The sequence below is a fragment of the Tenrec ecaudatus genome, chromosome 3 (assembly GCF_050624435.1).
Source record: "Tenrec ecaudatus isolate mTenEca1 chromosome 3, mTenEca1.hap1, whole genome shotgun sequence".
Lineage (NCBI taxonomy): Eukaryota > Metazoa > Chordata > Mammalia > Afrosoricida > Tenrecidae > Tenrec > Tenrec ecaudatus.
Window position 1 is genome coordinate 140,701,312 of NC_134532.1, and position 19,035 is coordinate 140,720,346.

At 38.7% G+C, this 19,035-nt stretch overlaps 1 protein-coding gene across 17 annotated transcripts in view; it reads left to right on the forward strand.

Annotated features, from left to right (window-relative positions):
• Nucleotides 1–19,035, forward strand: part of SEC31A (SEC31 homolog A, COPII component) — a 78,808-nt gene that overhangs the window by 52,322 nt on the left and 7,451 nt on the right. For 4 of the 17 annotated variants that reach the window (XM_075544113.1, XM_075544117.1, XM_075544114.1 and 1 more), the window contains 9 exons: nucleotides 545–718; nucleotides 3,465–3,638; nucleotides 6,710–6,802; nucleotides 7,490–7,613; nucleotides 9,648–9,989; nucleotides 12,047–12,085; nucleotides 13,221–13,279; nucleotides 15,950–16,213; nucleotides 18,441–18,560. In XM_075544113.1, the coding sequence (XP_075400228.1) occupies nucleotides 545–718; nucleotides 3,465–3,638; nucleotides 6,710–6,802; nucleotides 7,490–7,613; nucleotides 9,648–9,989; nucleotides 12,047–12,085; nucleotides 13,221–13,279; nucleotides 15,950–16,213; nucleotides 18,441–18,560 (1,389 nt within the window). The remainder of the gene's footprint in view (nucleotides 1–544; nucleotides 719–3,464; nucleotides 3,639–6,709; nucleotides 6,803–7,489; nucleotides 7,614–9,647; nucleotides 9,990–12,046; nucleotides 12,086–13,220; nucleotides 13,280–15,949; nucleotides 16,214–18,440; nucleotides 18,561–19,035) is intronic. The other 13 variants (XM_075544115.1, XM_075544121.1, XM_075544119.1 and 10 more) reach the window with 8 other exon arrangements.

Genomic DNA, 19,035 nt, shown 5'->3' on the forward strand with positions numbered 1-19,035 from the left:
GACTATTTTCCACAGTGGTGACACCATTTTACACTGACTTGAATTTGTTTTCATCCTTGCAAATGCTTGCTATTTTCCACAAAAAATAATTTGAGGTGGAAACACGTGAATAATAGCTATCGCAAGAGGAACTCTCTCCTTGATTTGTGTTTCCCTAATGCCTACTATGATGCAGTGGGATTTGCATTTGGCTGCTAACCAAAAAGTCTGCGTTCAAATTCGCCACCTTCTCCAGGGGGCAAGGAGGAGGCTGTCTGTTCCTGTGAAGGCTGAGAGTCTGCTGGAAACCTCATATAAGGTCACTGTTGAGTTGGGGTCAACTCAATAGCAGTGGATTTGGCTTTTGGATTTAATGACTAATTATGCTGAAATTTTCCCATGTGTTTATTGGCTATTTATACTATATCTGTTCAAGTCCTTTGCCCACTTAAAAAAATGGGTTGCTTGTCTTTTTTGTTGAGTGTATAGTACTTTTAATATGGTTGGAAATTTAAACACCTCTGTATCTTCTCTTTGATAATCATGTTTTTATTTTCTCACTTAGGATCTGATCGAGAAAGTTGTCATCCTACGACAAGCTGTACAGCTCACTCAAACCATGGGCACTAATACAGTAGGGGTACTTTTGGCTGAGAAGATGAGTCAGTATGCCAATTTGCTGGCAGCTCAGGGCAGTATTGCTGCGGCCCTGGCTTTTCTTCCTGAAAACACCAACCAGGTAATTAGCATGGACCATTTTCTTCCTTTTAATGTGAGTAATATGAGCCCATTACATAGCACTTGATATTAGAGATACACATACTGCTAAGTGGAATGTTTTAGAGCAGTTGAATTTTTATCATCTAACCATAAGTCAGTATTATTTGTAGTTCTTCAGTCATCATTTTGGTGTACCCAGAGATCCTAGAATATAATAGATCCCTGTTTACTAAGGAGTATAATACTTGAGGGGGAAAATAAGGGAGCGGGAGAACAAAACAAAACAAAACAACCCTTTTGTTTGTTTGATTTTTTAATCATTTTATTAGGGGCTCATACAACTCTTGTCACAATCCATACATATTCCAATTGTGTAAAGCATGTCTGTACATTCATTGCCATCATCATTCTCAAAACATTTGCTCTCCACTTAAGCCCCTTGTATCCGCTTCACATTTTTTCCCCAGCCTTTTTGTTTTTGTATAAGCCATTTGCTTCTAGGTTTTTTTGTAGAAATTGTTTATGTTGGGAAGCTATAAATGTTGATACTTAGCAACAAATGGGATTGTTGTACCTGGTGTGACTTTTAAATGGTGGCACGTGTTAGCCTGAGTATTGGTGAAGAAGTTCATCCTACATGCCATTTTAGTCTGATGCTATCTATAGACAAGTATATTTTAGAAATATTCAAGGCAGAGGAAGCCATAGCACATTCCTAATTTGTGGTACTTAGTGTATACTGAAACTCTGGCTTTTTCATATTTATTTCAATTCAATTAAACAAGTAGTCAAATATATAAGAAGTTCATTAAAAAGTTCATGAAAAAATTCATTATCTTTAAATTCCATTTTTTCCACAAATTTCTTAAACCCTCTTGTATAGCAATAACCATTATTTCCAAAGTCCTTGCCACTTTGGGAACTTACAAACATAAGTTGGCTTCTAGTCAAGTAAACCTGGGAATTCCTAACCTGTGATGATTTCTGTGGTGGAAGTGGTGGCACTGTGGGGATGGCCAGAAGAGGAGTCGTCCCCAATAAGGAAGAGTGGGTAGGAGTTGGGGTGAAGTTTGAGGAGACCTATAACAAGTAGTTTCTATCTGGTCAGGAGGTTTTGTGTTTGGTGGAGCTTGATTCTTGAGCCTGACCATACTTCCTTGTTTCATTAATGACTTTTTATTGTTCTCATTATCTGTTTTCAATGGCTTTGTTTCAGTCTCATGTTTTCAGTGTTTTGTTTGTTCTAGAGAATTAGGAATACATTTTCTTTTCTATCAATTCTGTCGAAACCTTGAGTAAAAAATCTTTATATTCATGTTCCCGGACTTTGGAGGTACGATTTTGTATACTCTTAACTTTGGGATTCCTCTTGGATCTTTCTGAATTGTTAATGAGATATTTGGTGGTGTGTTTATGATGATGTTAGCATGCAAGTTTTGTGAGACTTTTTACTTAATAATGTCTCATAATTACATTGGGATATATTGTAAGCCCTTAATTTTAAAACCCAAGGACTTTCTAGCCTTTGTTTTTCAGTACCATTTATAACTGTTTGTATTTTGCTATACATTATTCTTCATGCTTTTCTTAGACTTTTGAAAGAAAATATCAAGCATTTAGTTCTCCCTTATGAAAGGCTATAAAATATATCTAAAAATTTAAATGACTGTTTAAACTTTTTTGATGATGAATTTTTTTTTTTTTGCGGTGACTGTTCCAATTTTATTCATGCAAAGTTTCAACTTTTTCTTGGCTTAAAGCTTATGGTCTGAGAGCATACATACATCAGGAAATTCTCAGGCCACAAGACCGTAACAAGTTACATCAATCACATCATGATTCTTGGTTAAAAATTAGTACATCTTGAAACTAAAACTTTCTCATACAAGGGTGATAGACATAAACCTAACAATAACTGAGCACACCTCACCCAAATAGGGTTCATTGTTCTAACTATGAAATCAATAAAGCATTAATACATTTCATTATCAAAAATTACTTGACAGGCTTTGTTCTTTCTTAGGCTGTACCTCTAGGGTTGCTGAAATTTTAACCAAGTATTAATTCATTTAAAAAATAGTGATGATAAACTCATTATATATTTAGGGAAATAACATAGTTTTATGAAAAATCTATATTATCCAAAACTGTAGTTGTTAGTGAGATGAGTAGTGTTATTTTACATTTTGCAAATCTGTTTCAATGTCTGGCTTAGTAGAGGGCAGATAGACTTGTGTGTCCAGTTTTGTATTCAATCTGCTGCGGTATGGTCCCTTATTTTTAGAGACCATCCATTACTGAACTTAGAGGAATGGGAAAATTTCAAGATAATAAAATTCTTTCTTGAAAGATTCTCTCATTTTGCTTTTCTTTGATGATGCTTAGAATACGCATGGTCAACTCATGGTTCTTACAGAGCTGCATAAGCTACCCTGAGTTTAATGTCTTTTAATTTACTTCAAATCATCTCTTTTTCTTAGATAAACATTTTCCTTCAATACCATCTGTAATAGTTGACTCTCTTTGGGGACCTACAAAGAAAGTTGCGTTTTTGGTTTTGTTACTTGTCAGTTTTTGTTGTTGTTGTTACTTTTCAGTTTTGTCAGCATTATTCAAACTAACAACAGATGACATCTTGCATACTAACCATGCGTTGGTCATAATTCAAATTTCTACCTCAGTTAAATTACAAAATTCTCAATGTTGTAGCCCTTTGAGGTTCTTGAGTATTTATAACTGACTGTTTCTTCCATTGCTGCTTTTAGGCAAATATTATGCAGCTCCGTGATAGACTTTGCAGAGCACAAGGAGAGCCTATAACAAGACGCACCACACCCAAAACTCCGTATGAGGGGCAGCAGCTGCCCAAGGGCAGACCTGGACCAACTGCTGGCCACACACAGATGCCGAGAGTCCCAGCTCAGCAATACTATCCTCATGTGAGTGACCTGACCCAAGTGAAATGGGGATATTTATGTTTTTCTGTTCAGCGATGGTGAGGCTGGCACAGGACCGACCGGGGGCCACAAGGAGTTGGAATCAACTTGATGGCACTCATCAGCAACCAGCAACATTCAAAGTTGGTGTTGTAGTTTGGTGGGCAAAAGACTTTACTGATGTGGTAAAACCAGACTAAATAGTGTTTCAGTACTTACACTCTCTAGCATCTTAGAAGTAGTACTTCTGATCTACCTTTTTAAATCATTCTTTTCATGTGATGTCACACAAATTATATCTCAGATACAAATTAATTTTTAACTCTCGGGAGATTTCAACTTTTTTCTTTATCACATAATCTTCCCTTGTACATATATTCTTTAAAACATCTACTATTTGATTCATCTGACAATGGTAAGTGAAATAGCAATAACAGTCTCATGAGTGATTTAGCTAATTTTATAAAAGTGTTTTTTTGAGTATTCTTTTTCTAAATCACTAATAAAAGCTCTCTTTCTTCTATATCAGCATAATAGTGAGTTCCCAGCACACAAAGCACATCTTTGACCACTAGAGAAAAGTAATAACCCAAGGTTTAGTATAGGTTGTAGATGGCGAAAAGAAACAGTCCTAGCAAGTAAAGAGGTGATCGATACTTACCATCAGTTACCATACACACATTGTCCATCAGTTATTTCCTCTAATCCTTTGAATTTGTTAGCTTCTGTCACAGCATCATAGGACACATCATCTTACTTAGGTGCTTTTGAAGAAAATGGAGGGTTTTACTCTGTTAATAGTGCCCATCGTCGTTAAAAGCAGTTTCCCACATTATAGAAATAGCATGTCTTCACTGTACATAAGTAAGAAAATATAGACAAGTAGAGCAAAAAGAAAGTTACCATTCAGAAATATTGGTTAATGTTTAGTTATGTGTGTGCCCCGTTTTTACATAGGTATAGGTAGAGCTATTAAACATTTTGAGTCATTTTTCAATTTTTAGCTACTAATTCAGGACTTTGAAGGTTAATACCTTATATAGAAATCTATTTTAGTGAATTACTTTTTAATAATACTTGCCTATGTTGAAAAAAAGGTGCTTTGGAATACTAAAATTACAAGAGTAATGGCAGAAAGGTGGCATTTTATTGTCACTCACGTTTGCATTTAGAAACTCTATTTCCAGACTAGTAGATCGCCTTCATGTTCTAAAGTAAAAATAATTTTTTCATAAGTAACAGGTGAAAATGGTCCTGATTGGTGACGGGAAAGGTGTAATCTGCCAGTTACAACATCAAACAAATTAGTGATAAGACTGGTGGGATCTTTTTTCAATTGAAAATATAAAATGAAAAGCCAAAACAAAAAGCATGAATCTGGTTCATGTTCTTTGGCCTGTTATACTTTTGATTGGTACTTAATTAGAATAGATCATATTTTAGTATAACAAATATCTAGAGTATTCTCTAATTTGATTTCTTTCATTTCTTTGACAAGAACTTATTTAAAGCCTGTGAGCAGCTGGTATTGTTGTAGTCATTGAGTTGAGGGTACATTGAAGAACAAAATGCACTAGCCCTTCCTCTCCCAGTGGCGCTCACACTAGACTCAGGACACGTACGACACACTAAGTGGGGCACATAATAGCTTGGTCTGGAGCATGAGAAGCAGAGCTGTCAATGACCAACTAGAACAATAACACACAGAGCTTGAATCTCTCAGTTGTATCATCTATTAATGCCCAAGTTGGGATAAGACCTCCCAAGGACCTTGTGTTTGAAAGCCAAGCATCTCTACAGGAAGAGAACATTTACTCTTTATGTGCTTGATTTTTGTCTTTCATAAAAAGGGAAAAACATATGACTTTTACTACCTTTTGAATTAACACAGTTTTAACAAAAAGTAAAATCATTTCAAATAGTGATTTTCTTGATGAATGCATATGATATGTGTAATTAATGAGGGAAGTGGCTTCTGGTTTTAAATCTGTAGTCTGGGGTAGAGGGGTTACAGGGAGGCCATTTAAAAAATCATTTTTGGGGAGATTGTATAACTCTTATTAAAATCCATCCATCCATCCATCCATCCATCCATCCATCCATCCATCCATCCATCCATCCATCCATTGCGTCAAGCACTTTTGTACATTTGTTTCCCTCATCATTCTCAAAACATTTTCTTTCTACTTGAGCCCTTGGTATCAGCTCCTCATTTTTCCCCTCCCTCCTTGTCCCCCCCCCATGAACCCTTGATAATTTATAAATTATTATTATTTTGTCATACTTCACACCATCTGACGTCTCCAGGGGGAGGCCATTTTAGTGAGTTCCACCCACACTTCAACCAAAACAACATTAAGAGTTTCTTACAAAGATTTACTTGACAAAAATTGTTATTTAAAAAAATGTGAAACCCATTGGACTGCAGGGTAAGGCATATGGTAAGACAGAAAACCCCAGTGCCAGAGTCAAGAGATAGGGAATCAGTCCATCCAGTTGTCCAGACCTGGCAAGCCCCTTTGCCTCTGGGAGCCCTGGTTTTCTCATTGGAACAGGGTGGGATTAGACTGGATGATGCTTTGTCTCCTTTCAGCCCTAATATTCTCTGTGATTTTTAAGCCTCACATAAGACTAATAAGATTTCTGTGGTACTAATCAAATCCAGAAAAAGGGAGCTTATAACAAAGTTGCAGATCAAACGATAGCATGAATACTATTAATGCTTTTTAAAAAAAATCACTTTTTACTCAGTGTCTTTTTTCCTGGAATGTAGGCTTTCTGTCTCTCTTATAGGTCCTAGCTTTCCCCCTTATTTGTGGCACTTGATTGACGTTGTTGTTTGTGCTTTAAGTTTCACTTACCTCACCCCTTCCCTTTTGTTGTGAATGAACACTTTTCTTTAGAACCTCCAGCTACTCTGAATGCAATCACTTGGACTAATGCATGCTTTCTTGTTGCTCTTAATTTTTGCTCTGAAACTGGCAACTAATAATACCCTTTAAGTTTTTGCCCTTTTTTCTCTTAACATTTTCATTTTTTATTTTCTGTGATTGGTATTTCTTTGTTCAATTCAGGTTAGAATTGCCCCTACTGTCACTACCTGGAGTAACAAAACTCCTACTGCCCTTCCCAGCCATCCATCTGCAGCCTCTCCCTCTGACACACAGGTACATCCTTCATTATTCCTCTTGGAGCAGAATTCTGCTCACTTAAATATAAATAGGTATATTCTTTAACCACCCTTCTGCAAACTCCCATTCTCCAAGTCTGCCTGCCTGCCAGCTTATTGCATTTTAATGCTTTTAGGAGGCAAGAAGCCATAAATAGCACTATTAATTTATTTCCTTCGTCCTCCCTCTCTCTCCTACAGTTCTAAGTTGACTTGAGCTAGAAAAACATCAACAAGGTTCTAACAGTGATTTAGAAATCCGATTTCACTGAAGAGTTTTTATTGTGTGGTTTTTGTTTGGGTTGCTTGCTTTTTAGCCTTACAGAAATTGATGAGATGCCAAAATAAGGCATTTATACGTACATTTCCAGACTGCGGAGTAGTGGATGGAGTTTATTAGATGAAAAACCCAGGTGACTTATGAAAAGTTGAGAACATCTTGTCTCATGAGGCTGTTAGTGTCCATTGCCTTTCATTGCAGTTATTACTTGGGACCTGTCTGGTCTTTAAATCACCCAACACGTGTTGCTCAAGAAATGTGATGCTCTGACAAAGATAGAATGCAATAAATGTGGTGGTGGTTGTTGTTTAATATAAGAATTCCATTTAGGAAATCATAAGTCCTTTGGGTAAAGTTCTTGTTACCAATTGTAATCCTGCTTCTTATCCTATTCTCATTTCCTAGGGAGAAAATCCTCCACCTCCAGGTTTCATAATGCATGGAAATGTTAATCCAAGTGCTGTCCCTCAGCTGCCCACATCGCCAGGTCATATGCACACCCAGGTACCACCTTATCCACAGCCACAGCGTAAGTAGTCTGACCCTGAAGTTCTTTCATTGTGGCTTGCTCTAGCTAATGTAAGCATTGACTTGGAAGTTCTAAATCCATGTGCAAATCAGATTGGACAAGTTACAGAAGAACCTGCTTAAGACTCTACTGTACTGAAACATGGTTTCCCAAAGAGGTGGCCTGAATCAACAGGCTATCAAGAAGCCACACCCTGAGTCAGTCTTTAGAACAACTGGTTCCTGTTCTTGGGGCACCTCTAGGGCCTGTGGAAGAAAGTCCAATATCCTCCCATTATTTGGTTATCTAAAAATTAGAAGTGTAGAAATTATGTAGTACATATTTTTCCTTCTGGGAGGAAAACACAAACCAATTTGGGGGTGAGGGTGGGGCAATGGTCCCAAGGGGAATTTCTTTTTTAGAAAATATTTGCCCCTGTAGTTATTGTTGTTAGGTGCCAACAAGTTGGTTCCGACCGATAGTGATCCTACACACAACAGAATGGAGCACTGCCTGGTCCTGTCTCTTCTTCATAATTGTCCCTGAACTTGAGCTGTTGTTACAGCCACTGTGCCTATCCATCTTGTTGAAAACCTTCTCTACTGCCCCTCTACTGAGCATGATACCTTTCTCCAGGGCATGGTTTCTCTTGACAACACATCCAAAGCCTGTGAGACAGTGTCTCACCATCCTGGCCTCTAAGGAGCACTCTGGCCATATTCTTCCAAGACAGATGTTTGTCCTTCTGGCAGTCCGTCCTACTTTCACTATTCTTCACCAACACCACAATTCAAATGCATTGGGTATTTTTTCTTGGTCTTCCTGAGTCACATGCATATGAGGAGATTAAAAATATCATAACTTAGGTAAGGCTCCCCTTATTCCTCAAAGTAGCCTCCCTGCTTGTCAACACTCTGAAGAGGTCTTGTACAGCAGGTTTGCCTTTGGAACTCAAGAAATGATTGCTGGCTCAGAATTTAAGTGTAGAGGGAATAAAAAACTCTCATAGGGGAAAATAAGATATATTTTAATAACGATTTAAAAAAACCACAGAGTAAAAACTAATCCAAACTAATTTGTATGTTCTTAAAATGCAGACAAATTTGTTTCAATCTCAAGTATTTCATGTGGAAATCCATGGTTCAGAGTACTGATAGGAAGCAGATACAGTTCTTGGTATCCACAGATACTACCCTGATCACAGGAGGTGATTGTCTTGCGGTTTTCCTTATGTGGTGTCCAGAGTCCTTGGGTGGTGCAAATGGGTAAAGTGCTCCTGCACTAACCAGAAGTTTGACCATTTGGATCCACCCAAGTGTGCCTTGGAAGAACAGCCTGGCAATCTGCAGTATTTCTGAAAAATCACAACCACTGAGCATAGTTCCCATCTGAAATGCCTGAGGTCCCTCTGAGTCAGAATGGACTCAGCAGCATCTGGGTTGAAAATCTGAGTGTGAGTCTTTGCATTAAAATAGAAGTTAACTGACGGCTTACTAACTGGATATATCAGTATGTCTAATAGTATGTAGTCATTGGTTTGCCAGGGATCTGGTTCACCGTCGGTCCCAAAGTATATACCCACTCAGATTTGGAATAGCTGTTGCTACTACTGGATGCTGGTGAAGACACTAGATAGTGCGCACCCTGTAGTTCTTAAGGGAGAGCGGATTTGAGCTGCAACAAAATGAAAACCCTGCCAAGAGCGTGAGTGCTTTGGGTGTGTAATGCTAGCATCTGGGGGCTAGTAGTTGTCACACCGTTTTGAACAGGAGAGAGAAATATGTCGTAAAGTATCAGTCTCACAATTCTTTGGACTGGTGATTCAAAGACTCCCATAGCTAGCACCAGCCTCGGGAATGGCAGTTTTCAAACACTGACTTTGACCTATACAAGAGCATTTGAATCATCACACACGTAAGTGTTCGTTTTTGGCTGTAACTGATAGTTATAAGAAGAGTGATTAAAATAATTTGCATATGATGAGATAACTGCTTTTTATTCCACTTGAATAAACTTGTAACTAATTAAAATTTCTGTTTCTTCTCCTCGGTGTAGCTTATCAACCAGCCCAACAGTATTCATTCGGAACAGGGGGGTCAGCAGTGTATCGACCTCCGCAGCCTGTTGCTCCTCCTGCTTCAAACGCTTACCCTAACACCCCTTACATATCTTCTGCTCCTTCCTATTCTGGGCAGTCTCAGCTCTATACAGCACAGCACCAGGCCTCTCCACCTTCTTCCAGCCCTGCTGCTGCTTTCCCTCCTCCCCCTTCCTCTGGAGCGTCCTTCCAGCATGGCGGACCAGGAGCTCCACCATCATCTTCAGCTTATGCACTACCTCCTGGAACAACAGGTACACTGCCTGATGCCAGTGAGCTGCCTGCGTCCCAAAGAACAGGTCTGCGCTTGAAAGGGATTTGGTTTGGCTCCCTCCTTTATGTTGTCATGAATGGATGGCTGGGTGGAAGGGAATGATTTCGCTTAACTATTTGTAAACTAGATTTTGTGAGGCATTGATTGGGTTTTTATAACGATTTCTAAAATTTCATCCTCCCGTAATGAACTTTAGTTGCTAAGTGAGGAAAGCTAGTAGAACCATGGCACCCAAAGTAAGAAATTAATTGGTGTAATTAGGTAGTGCTTGAGACCAAGTTTAACTGATGCTAGTTTCTTTTCTAGAGTCAAAAATCACTCTGTCTTATTGAGATGTCTGTGTCTAAAATATTTGTGGCTTAAATTCATTTGTGAAAATTGAGCATTTGAGTACAGCCTTAATGAGCGTATACAAATTTTATAATTCGAGTTGTAAAGGCAAGTTATGATCTTGATAGATAAAAAAGAACACAACTGACAAGAGCGCCTGAGAGAGAAAACCAGCTATTTTTTAGAGCTTGGCAGTTGAGGAAACGGAATCTCCTAGAGTTCTGTAATGCTCTCTGGTTGCATGGACTAGTCACTGGGTTGAGGTACAAATAACGGTTTCTCTGTCTCAGTCAATGTTCACTCTTTTATACCAAGTAGTCTAGTCCCGACATAGAGGATAGAAGTAACTATCGTGGAAGGAATTCCAGAAATCACTTAGCAGTGATGTTCGAGGGATTATTACTTTAGCATTTAAGTTAAAATATTTATGTGTCTGTTTTTTCTTAAGTAAAAACTATTAGGAATGGTATACACTTGGCCATGAAATAAAATATTTGTCTATGTGCGTGCTAGGTAACAGAATGTCATGGCTTGGCTGAGAAACAGTAACTAACATGTAGAACTCAAGCATTTTTCAGCATCTGGCATGCATTCAGCCCAACTGCTTTATTACTTTTTGCATGTTAGCTGTCTTTTATCTTAATTAAGTTATAACTTTATTATGTTTTATTTTTAGTTTCTAAAAATCTTGTTTAGGTTATAGAACTAATTATGACTGAAAATGTTTCCCCTGTTCTCATGTATTTTAATACTTAAGGTGATGGCTCTATACAGGATTTAGAGATTCTGGTTGTCCAAAGGATAACTCCTGGCAGACACTACAGATTTTTCTAGCCCTCTAACAGAATTTTATGCCCAGGGTTCAAAATACCTAATTTTGTAATCGGCAACATACTTACTCAGTAATTTTTTTTAGTGAGTCACTATTCAGTCTGTAATTAGAATTATACCAGGTGGAGAAAATAGGAAGGAGGCAGAAAAGGACAGTATATTTCTGGTGAATAGCTTATCATCCTATTATAAGTTAGAAGATAAAAGTTCTACTTGTGTTTAATATTGGAGTCAGTTGCCAGAGTAAGAACTCCCTGTATACAGGAAAGAGGGGAGCTTCCAGTGAAGGACTGGTGATCTGCTGAGTAGCCTAGAGTGGTGCTTGAGGGAAATTAATCTGGAGGCGACATGGCAGAATCGGAAGCAGTGAAGTGGCAGCCTGAGTTAGAGTCCTATAATGTTGCTAGTAGGTTGCATCACTGGGAAGCAGGACGTTTACCTGTCTCACTCTGCAGGACAAGTAAGATACTGCCAGTCCGTTTTTTGGTTTGTCTCTGGTCTTTGGTTTAATGTGTGCTTAAACAGGAGAAACACTTTTAAACATGCAGGTCCCAGATTTTATTTTTCTGATAAAACAACCAGAATTTGTTTTCTGATAAAATCAGTAAGCTATTGTGAATTTTTTTGCGTGAACATTTACCATACCAACTTGGTTAAACAATAGAATTTAAAATTTATGGTAGGTATACAGTTTTCTGTTAATATTTATAGAGAAAAATCTTCAAAAGGGATATAATATTATCTATGAAATGTTCTAAAATTTTAAAAATTTCTATAAACATACCTTAGTCAAAATATAGTACCTGCTCTTGCCCTTTCTGTGGGTTAAAGATGGGAATAATGATTATAAAATTAAAAGTAGAGTTTAGAATGTGCTTGGAGATAATATTATCTAAGTGACATTTACATTTCTGTCTGCAGAAAATCACTCTCTCCAAGACCAGGCACCTATGTTGGAAGGTGAATTGGTTATAAAATTTGCCTTTGGAAATCTTTGAATCATTGCATATAACTAATAAATGGACATTTATGATAATGCATGTGAATTTAAAAGCTAATGGTATCCTGAATCTGATCCATATCATTATATCTTTAGCTTCTAAATTGAGTCAAATTTTAGAACTGATTGAATTTATGTGATACTACAAGTAACTTTAAATTCTCACTTTAAGGCGACAATTTTGTTTTAAAGGAGAAATTTATTATAGTTGACAATAAAAAGTTTAATTTTATATTTGTTGCAAGCATGGCCTTTCCCCCCAAGTGGCATTAAAGAAATAAAGTTAGCACAGATATTTGAATGCTTGTCTACCATGTAAGCAATTCCAAAATCAAAGTTAACAAAAATTATTGGTGTTATTTAATTAGCTCTGGTTTTGTTTTGTGTGAAAGCAGTGTTTCTACCATGGTAGGTCCCCGGGAGGCATCAGCCGTTAGCTCTGTGCTGGTAACTGAAAGATGAGCATTTAGAGCCCACCCAGGAAGGCTCTGGCATTTTGCCTTCATATCTCAGCCACTGAAAGCCCTGTGGGATGCAGTTCTACTCTGAAAACATAGGGAGTCACCAGGAGTCTAAGCCACCCAAAAGCGATGGGTTTGAAGGTGTTGTTTTTACTTTTTGAACTATGTTGAACATTTATGGGTGATTAGATTTTACTGAATCGATCATGTTGAGTTGATCTCTTGAGACCTAGGAGATTGCTGGTTTGTATTCTTCTGTACATTGACTGTATCAGAAGTCTTTTTAAAGGAAATCAGGCGATTTATTTTTTTCACTCATTGAGGATGTAGACTGCTCTTGAAAGGTTTTACACCATTATAGATAAAATCGCTTCATTTTGATTGTTTGGTACAGCTCTTTAAATGAAGATAATATCAAGACATTTTGCCTATTGAGCCAAGGCCTGTGACTGTTAGCGGTAGTTAAGTTTTTGAATCTAAGACTACATGACATCCTCACTGCCCAGCTGGTCAAACGTTTGTGACAGTTATTTGAGGTGCAAGGCAGAATTTAAAGTTCTTATAGGATGGATACAATTTAATTTTTCTTCATGTAAGGATTCTAAAGGACAATGACTTTTCTTATCTGTTATAGGTCCTCAGAATGGTTGGAATGATCCTCCAGCTTTGAACAGAGGACCTAAGAAGAAGAAGGTACTAGAAAAAGATTCATACTTGGTCCACCTAATTAAGTACCGATTCTGTTTATCATATTATAGTTCCTTGGTATATTTAAAGTGTATTTTAGTGCACAGCTTCTAACTTATGGGGGAAAGAAAACCTTAGTCTGGTGATGGTGGGATGAAATACCACGGTCTCATCAGGAGGCAAGATGTAAATTTTTAATTGAAAGTCTAATTAATACAAATTCCTAGTATGAAAGACCGTTTCAGGCTTCTCAAATGATGTGGACTTTTTAAGGGATTACTTTGGCCTTTGGGTACAACGTTACTCATGAGTTTGTTAATTGTATTTTGAGCTATTTATCATATAGAGCCTTACAGTCATGGAGGCAGTGCTGAACCGTAGCAACACAAGAAGATGCCCCAGCTGTCACCCCCGACCCCACACCCCCTGTTTTTCTCCCTTGACACTGCTGGTGGTTTCAGATGACTAACCATGAGTGTGGGAGCCAGCCCTCATCTGGATGGGTCCTAAGTTGTGTCATTGAAGGGAAGAAGTTGAGAGACAGACAAAAGTTTTGGGGTGCTCATCTCCTCCATGGCATCAAGAACCATGTCCAAGTATGAGAGAGAAAGTATTCTTACACCAACTTATACACTCTTGGTGGATGCAGACCACCCACCCCCACCACAGACACCTACCTTCTTAATAAGGTGGGCAGAATCGGAACCCCAGAGGTCCCTAAGTTCATTGGAGGAGTAACCTAACGTCAGTGCTGGGGTCAGGTAAAGGGGAGTGATTGTCACCTGAGCAGGGAGAGCAATAGCACCATGTCTGCTTCTATAGATACAGCAACCAGGTCAGGAAGAAATGAGTCACATGCTTATAAGAGGTTTCATTAAGGTAGCACTAGTATGGGAAGATACTGTAGGGGTGATTTTTAACTAGGAGAATGTGAAGGCCTCCCAGGCTTCTTAATCATGAAAATAAAGACTTTGTCTGCATACACTCTCTTCCGGGTCCTCCGTCTCCCATTCAGTTTCCCACAGGTGGATCGCAGCCCCACTTGTAACCCTGTATCAGCCGGGCTTCCTTCACATAAATTAAAGTCTCACTGTTCAAGGTAGTTGTGTTCTGTCAACTTGCTATAGTCTTGGAATAGCGCATGTTGAACCATTGCTCCCGATCATAAAATTTTCAAGTAATGGAAAAAAAAATTTCTACTAATGGATATACATAAATGTGTTTCATGTGTATTTCTATTTAAAGATAGCTTATTTAACACATACCACTGATTTATTTATTAGGAGCCCTGGTGACAGAGTGGTTACTCATTGGGCTGCAGTCAGCATGGTTGGCAGTTTGAAACCACTAGCAACTATGGGGGAGACAGACTGGGCTTTCGTCACCTTTAAACAGCCTCAGAAACCCACGGGGGCAGATCTCCTCTGTCCTATGGAGTTGCTGTGGGTCAGAATTACTTTGATGGCAGTGACTTGGTTTTGGTTGATACAGTGACATGGAACTCAAAGCCAACACCACTATAACTTTTACCTAAGTCAAACTTGACACACATTTGAGAGAGTGTCAGAAAATTTGTGGGGGGAAAATCCATGATCTTTTAATCCTGGTTTTCCCTGGATTCTTCTGGCCCCCTCATATTTTGCTTGGGAACAACTAGACAGCATTTTCATACTCTGCTTAGAGGCCTTTTCACACAGCAAAATTACCAACAAAAACAAAAAAGTGTGACAACTGACACTAAATAGACTGAAAAGTTAACTTGTTTTCAGTATAAAAACTAAAACAAGGCCTGGGTCATCTTATTTGATCTTGGCTGGGAACATGTGCATCAGGCAGATCAAATATATCCTCCGTTCTGTGTGTTTGTAAATGATCACACAGCGTCACCAATGTTGATACTAATCAATTTTAGTGGATGGACAAGTCCCCAAATAATGAGGGTCAGTTGTATAATGTGAATGAAGAAATGGCCTGAGAGCTGATCGCTGATGAAAACTGTAAAAGCACAGTAAGAGAAACTGACCCTCCTTTCTTTCCAAGCCATTTTCTGTTGGTTTTTCTCTTGGTTACTACACAATTTAATAATAATCAAAAACGTGATCTACTTTTTGTATGACTGAATTGACAAGATTGACTCCCATGTTTGTGGTATTGCTGGGAAGGCTTCTCTAGATTTTAACCAAACCAAAATCACTGCTATCGAGTCGATTACTACTCTTAGCGAACTAATCGCACAGGGTAGAACTGCCCTTGTGGGTGTCTGAGTTTGTAACTCTTCTTGGGAGTTGAAAACCCCATCTTTCTCTTCAGGAGTAACTGGTGGTATCAAACTAGAGACCTTGCAGTTAGTTAGCAGCCCAACTTTTAACCACTATGCCAGCAGGGCTCCAGTCCAGACAGCCCCGTTCAAAAACACCAGTTTTGTCTCCCTGTTATGAGGCTATTGGAAGGCAAGGCAAGGCAGAAGCCTGTGTTAAATTTCCCAACCCTAATCTCACACGCCCGTTAGCTGAATTAGCCCCTTTTGCATGCTTTCCTCTAGACTCCTTTATACAGTTTCATCTGATAATAAAAGGGATTTATGACTATCCAATAATAATTTGACTGGGGCTTTATTACAGCTGAGGAAATGATATTTATTTCTCTTGGTGTTTTTGTATTTCCATCTTTTCAAAGATGCCTGAGAATTTTATGCCTCCTGTTCCCATCACATCACCCATCATGAACCCTTTGGGAGACTCCCAGTCACAGATGCTACAGCAACAACCTTCAGCGCCAGTACCACTGTCAAACCAGGCTTCCTTCACACCGCCACATCTTCCAGGTGGCCAACCCTTCCATGGCATACAGCAACCTCTTGGTCAACCGGGCATGCCACCATCTTTTTCAAAGCCTAATATTGAAGGCGCTCCGGGGGCTCCTATTGGAAATACCATCCAGGTAACGGTAATTCTGTGGAAGGGGTGGGCGGAGGTTCTAATCCTTTCATGTGTTAACTCTAAAAGATAATATGTCTGTCTTTTATGATTACATCTAAATTTGGTTTCAGTTTAGACATCCAAGTAAAAAATGGCAACCCTTTTTTTAGAAGATAGAACCCAAATCCCACCCCCACCCCCCCCTCCCCCAGCTATAAGGCCACATGTAAACGCTCTAGAAGAGGGTTATACGAAGGGACTTCTAAAAGTTGGTGGAAACATTAACATTATTTTTTAATTCCTTATTAACACGTTTTTGAAACCCTTTTGTATTTGCGTTCTGTATGTTTATTATAATTTGGCAATTATAAGTCAAAGCTGTAAATATTATGTCTAAAAATAGTATGCTTTGTTATCAAGAGATAATTGTGTATAATGAACTTGTCAGTATTATTATTTTCTTACAAATCATTTTATTGGGGGCTTGTACAACTCTTATCACAATCCTATATACATCCATTGTGTCAAGCACATTTGTACATTTGTTGCCATCATCATTCTCAAAACATTTACTTTCTACTTGAGCTCTTGGTATCAGCTCCTCATTTTTGTCCCCTCCTTCCGCATTCCCCCTCCCTCATGACCCTTGATAATTTATAAATTATTATTATTTTGTCTTATACCGTCCGATGTCTCCCTTCACCCACTGTTCTGTTGTCTGTCCCCCAGGGAGGAGGTTATATGTAGATCCCTATAATTGGTTCCCCCTTCCACCCCGCCCTCCCTTCACCCTCTGGTATCTTCACTCACACCACTGGTACTGAAGGGATCATCTGTCCTGGATTCCCCATGTTTCCAGTTCCTATCTGTACCAGAGTATATTCTCTGATCTAGCCGGATTTGTAAGGTAGAATTGGGATCATTATAGTGGTGGGGAGGCAGCCCTTAAGAGCTAGAGTAAAGTTGTATGTTTCATCGTTGCTACACTGCACCCTGAATGGCTGGTCTCCTCCCCAGAACTTGTCAGTATTAAAGGGTGCATTATAAAACTGGTGTTTAACTGGAGACGGAAGGACTTGCTTATAACTCTTGAATGTTTTTTCCTTCTACATTTCAACACTGTATGAGACTCCTGACTGGTCTGTCCATATCTGTCTTGACATTCTGCTGTGGTCTTTGTCTTCTCTTTGCTTAAAATATTACAACTTCCCATTGTTGTCAGGCTAAAGGCCAAACAACTCCCATCTGGAAGGCCTTAAACCATACTCTTCCTTGTTGTCTGTCTCTGTCTCTGCCCAAGGCATACTGAGTTCTTTTTACTCCCGTATGTGAATCATGGTCCTTGTTTTGTATATACACTTCCTTCTCTCAGCAATGTTTTCAAATAGTCTTATTGGCATAGAATTCATATAGCATACAAAAGGAATGATTTTCCTTCTTCAGATATAGTTTCCTCAAGAGACTTTCCCCATTTCAGTCAAATCCAGGTCAATTGTCTTTTGGCTCCTCCACCAAGTATTATCACAGTCACTGTTTTGTGTACATTTATGACATCATTTAATGTTGTGTGGCTTCCATTAGCCTGTAAAGTCCCTGAGGGTTGAGATCATGTTTGTATTGGCTCATCATTACTTATCCAATGTCCTGCCCAGTGCCGAGCACATAGTTATTCCCCAATCGTTTTTAAAAGAATGGGCAAACAGACTAAGAAATGGATATACAGAATAAGAAATCAGCACTTTCATGTTGCTTCTTTGTCTCTGTCTATACATTCACCATAATCTCTTCTTTCTTAATCTTCGGCTTAATCTTGCAGTTTTGAGACTATCCCAGCTAACAGCCTCCAAGAATAAACAAAAGAATAAAAGAATGCAGGGATAAACAAAAGTGTGCCAACAAGCCGAGCAAGCAGCCCTCTCTTCAGCCAGCTCTGTGTTCCTGTGCCTTCTTCATATTATTGACTTTCCATCCATTACACACAGCAATTATCAACATGCTTTCCATAATTAGTTAATTACCCTATATTCACTCCTATTTATGAAATGTCTCACTTTAGAAGTACTTGTATGACCTACTGGATTTCTGGTTCTCATTTTTAGCTAAGTGATTTCACATGCTAAAATTTCATAGGGTTTTGAATAGCCCATCTGTCAGGCATTTAGTTTCTGTTTAATCACATAGTTTGAGAGCTTTTCTGTAGAGGTTGTATCTTGTCACTTCTGATTTTAGGATGCTCTTATTTCTTCCAGCATGTACAATCTTTGCCAACAGAGAAAATTACCAAGAAACCCATTCCAGAGGAGCACCTCATTCTGAAGACCACATTTGAGGATCTTATTCAACGTTGCCTCTCTTCAGCCACAGATCCTGTGTGTATTTCCTCTCACAGTTTGCATAATTAAAATGTGGACTCTTTATTATTTTTGCTTAAGTTTCATAAGATAAGTATCCTTTAAATTTTACAAAGGCAACGAAGCTAGTACTTGTATACATATGTAAATGACCACTTAAACTGCCATTCTGAATCGCAGTGGCCCTATAGAACCTTATAGGACCCTGTAGTGGCTTGCATTTTTATTCTGTTCCGACTTGCAGGGACCGATAGGACAGGAATGCACTGCCCTGGGAGATTCCCATACGGTAACTCTGTACAGAGAGCACTGGTGGCATAGAAGGTACCAGTTGGACTGTGATCCAAAAGTTTGCTGTTCTAAAGCACCAACCACTCCTTGGAAGAAAGATGGGGTTTTCTACTTGTTCCTATAGGGTCGCCATGAGTTAGCATTGACTCCATGGCAGTGGGTTTTTGTTTTATTGTTAATTCTTCCCCCCCCCCCTCATTTT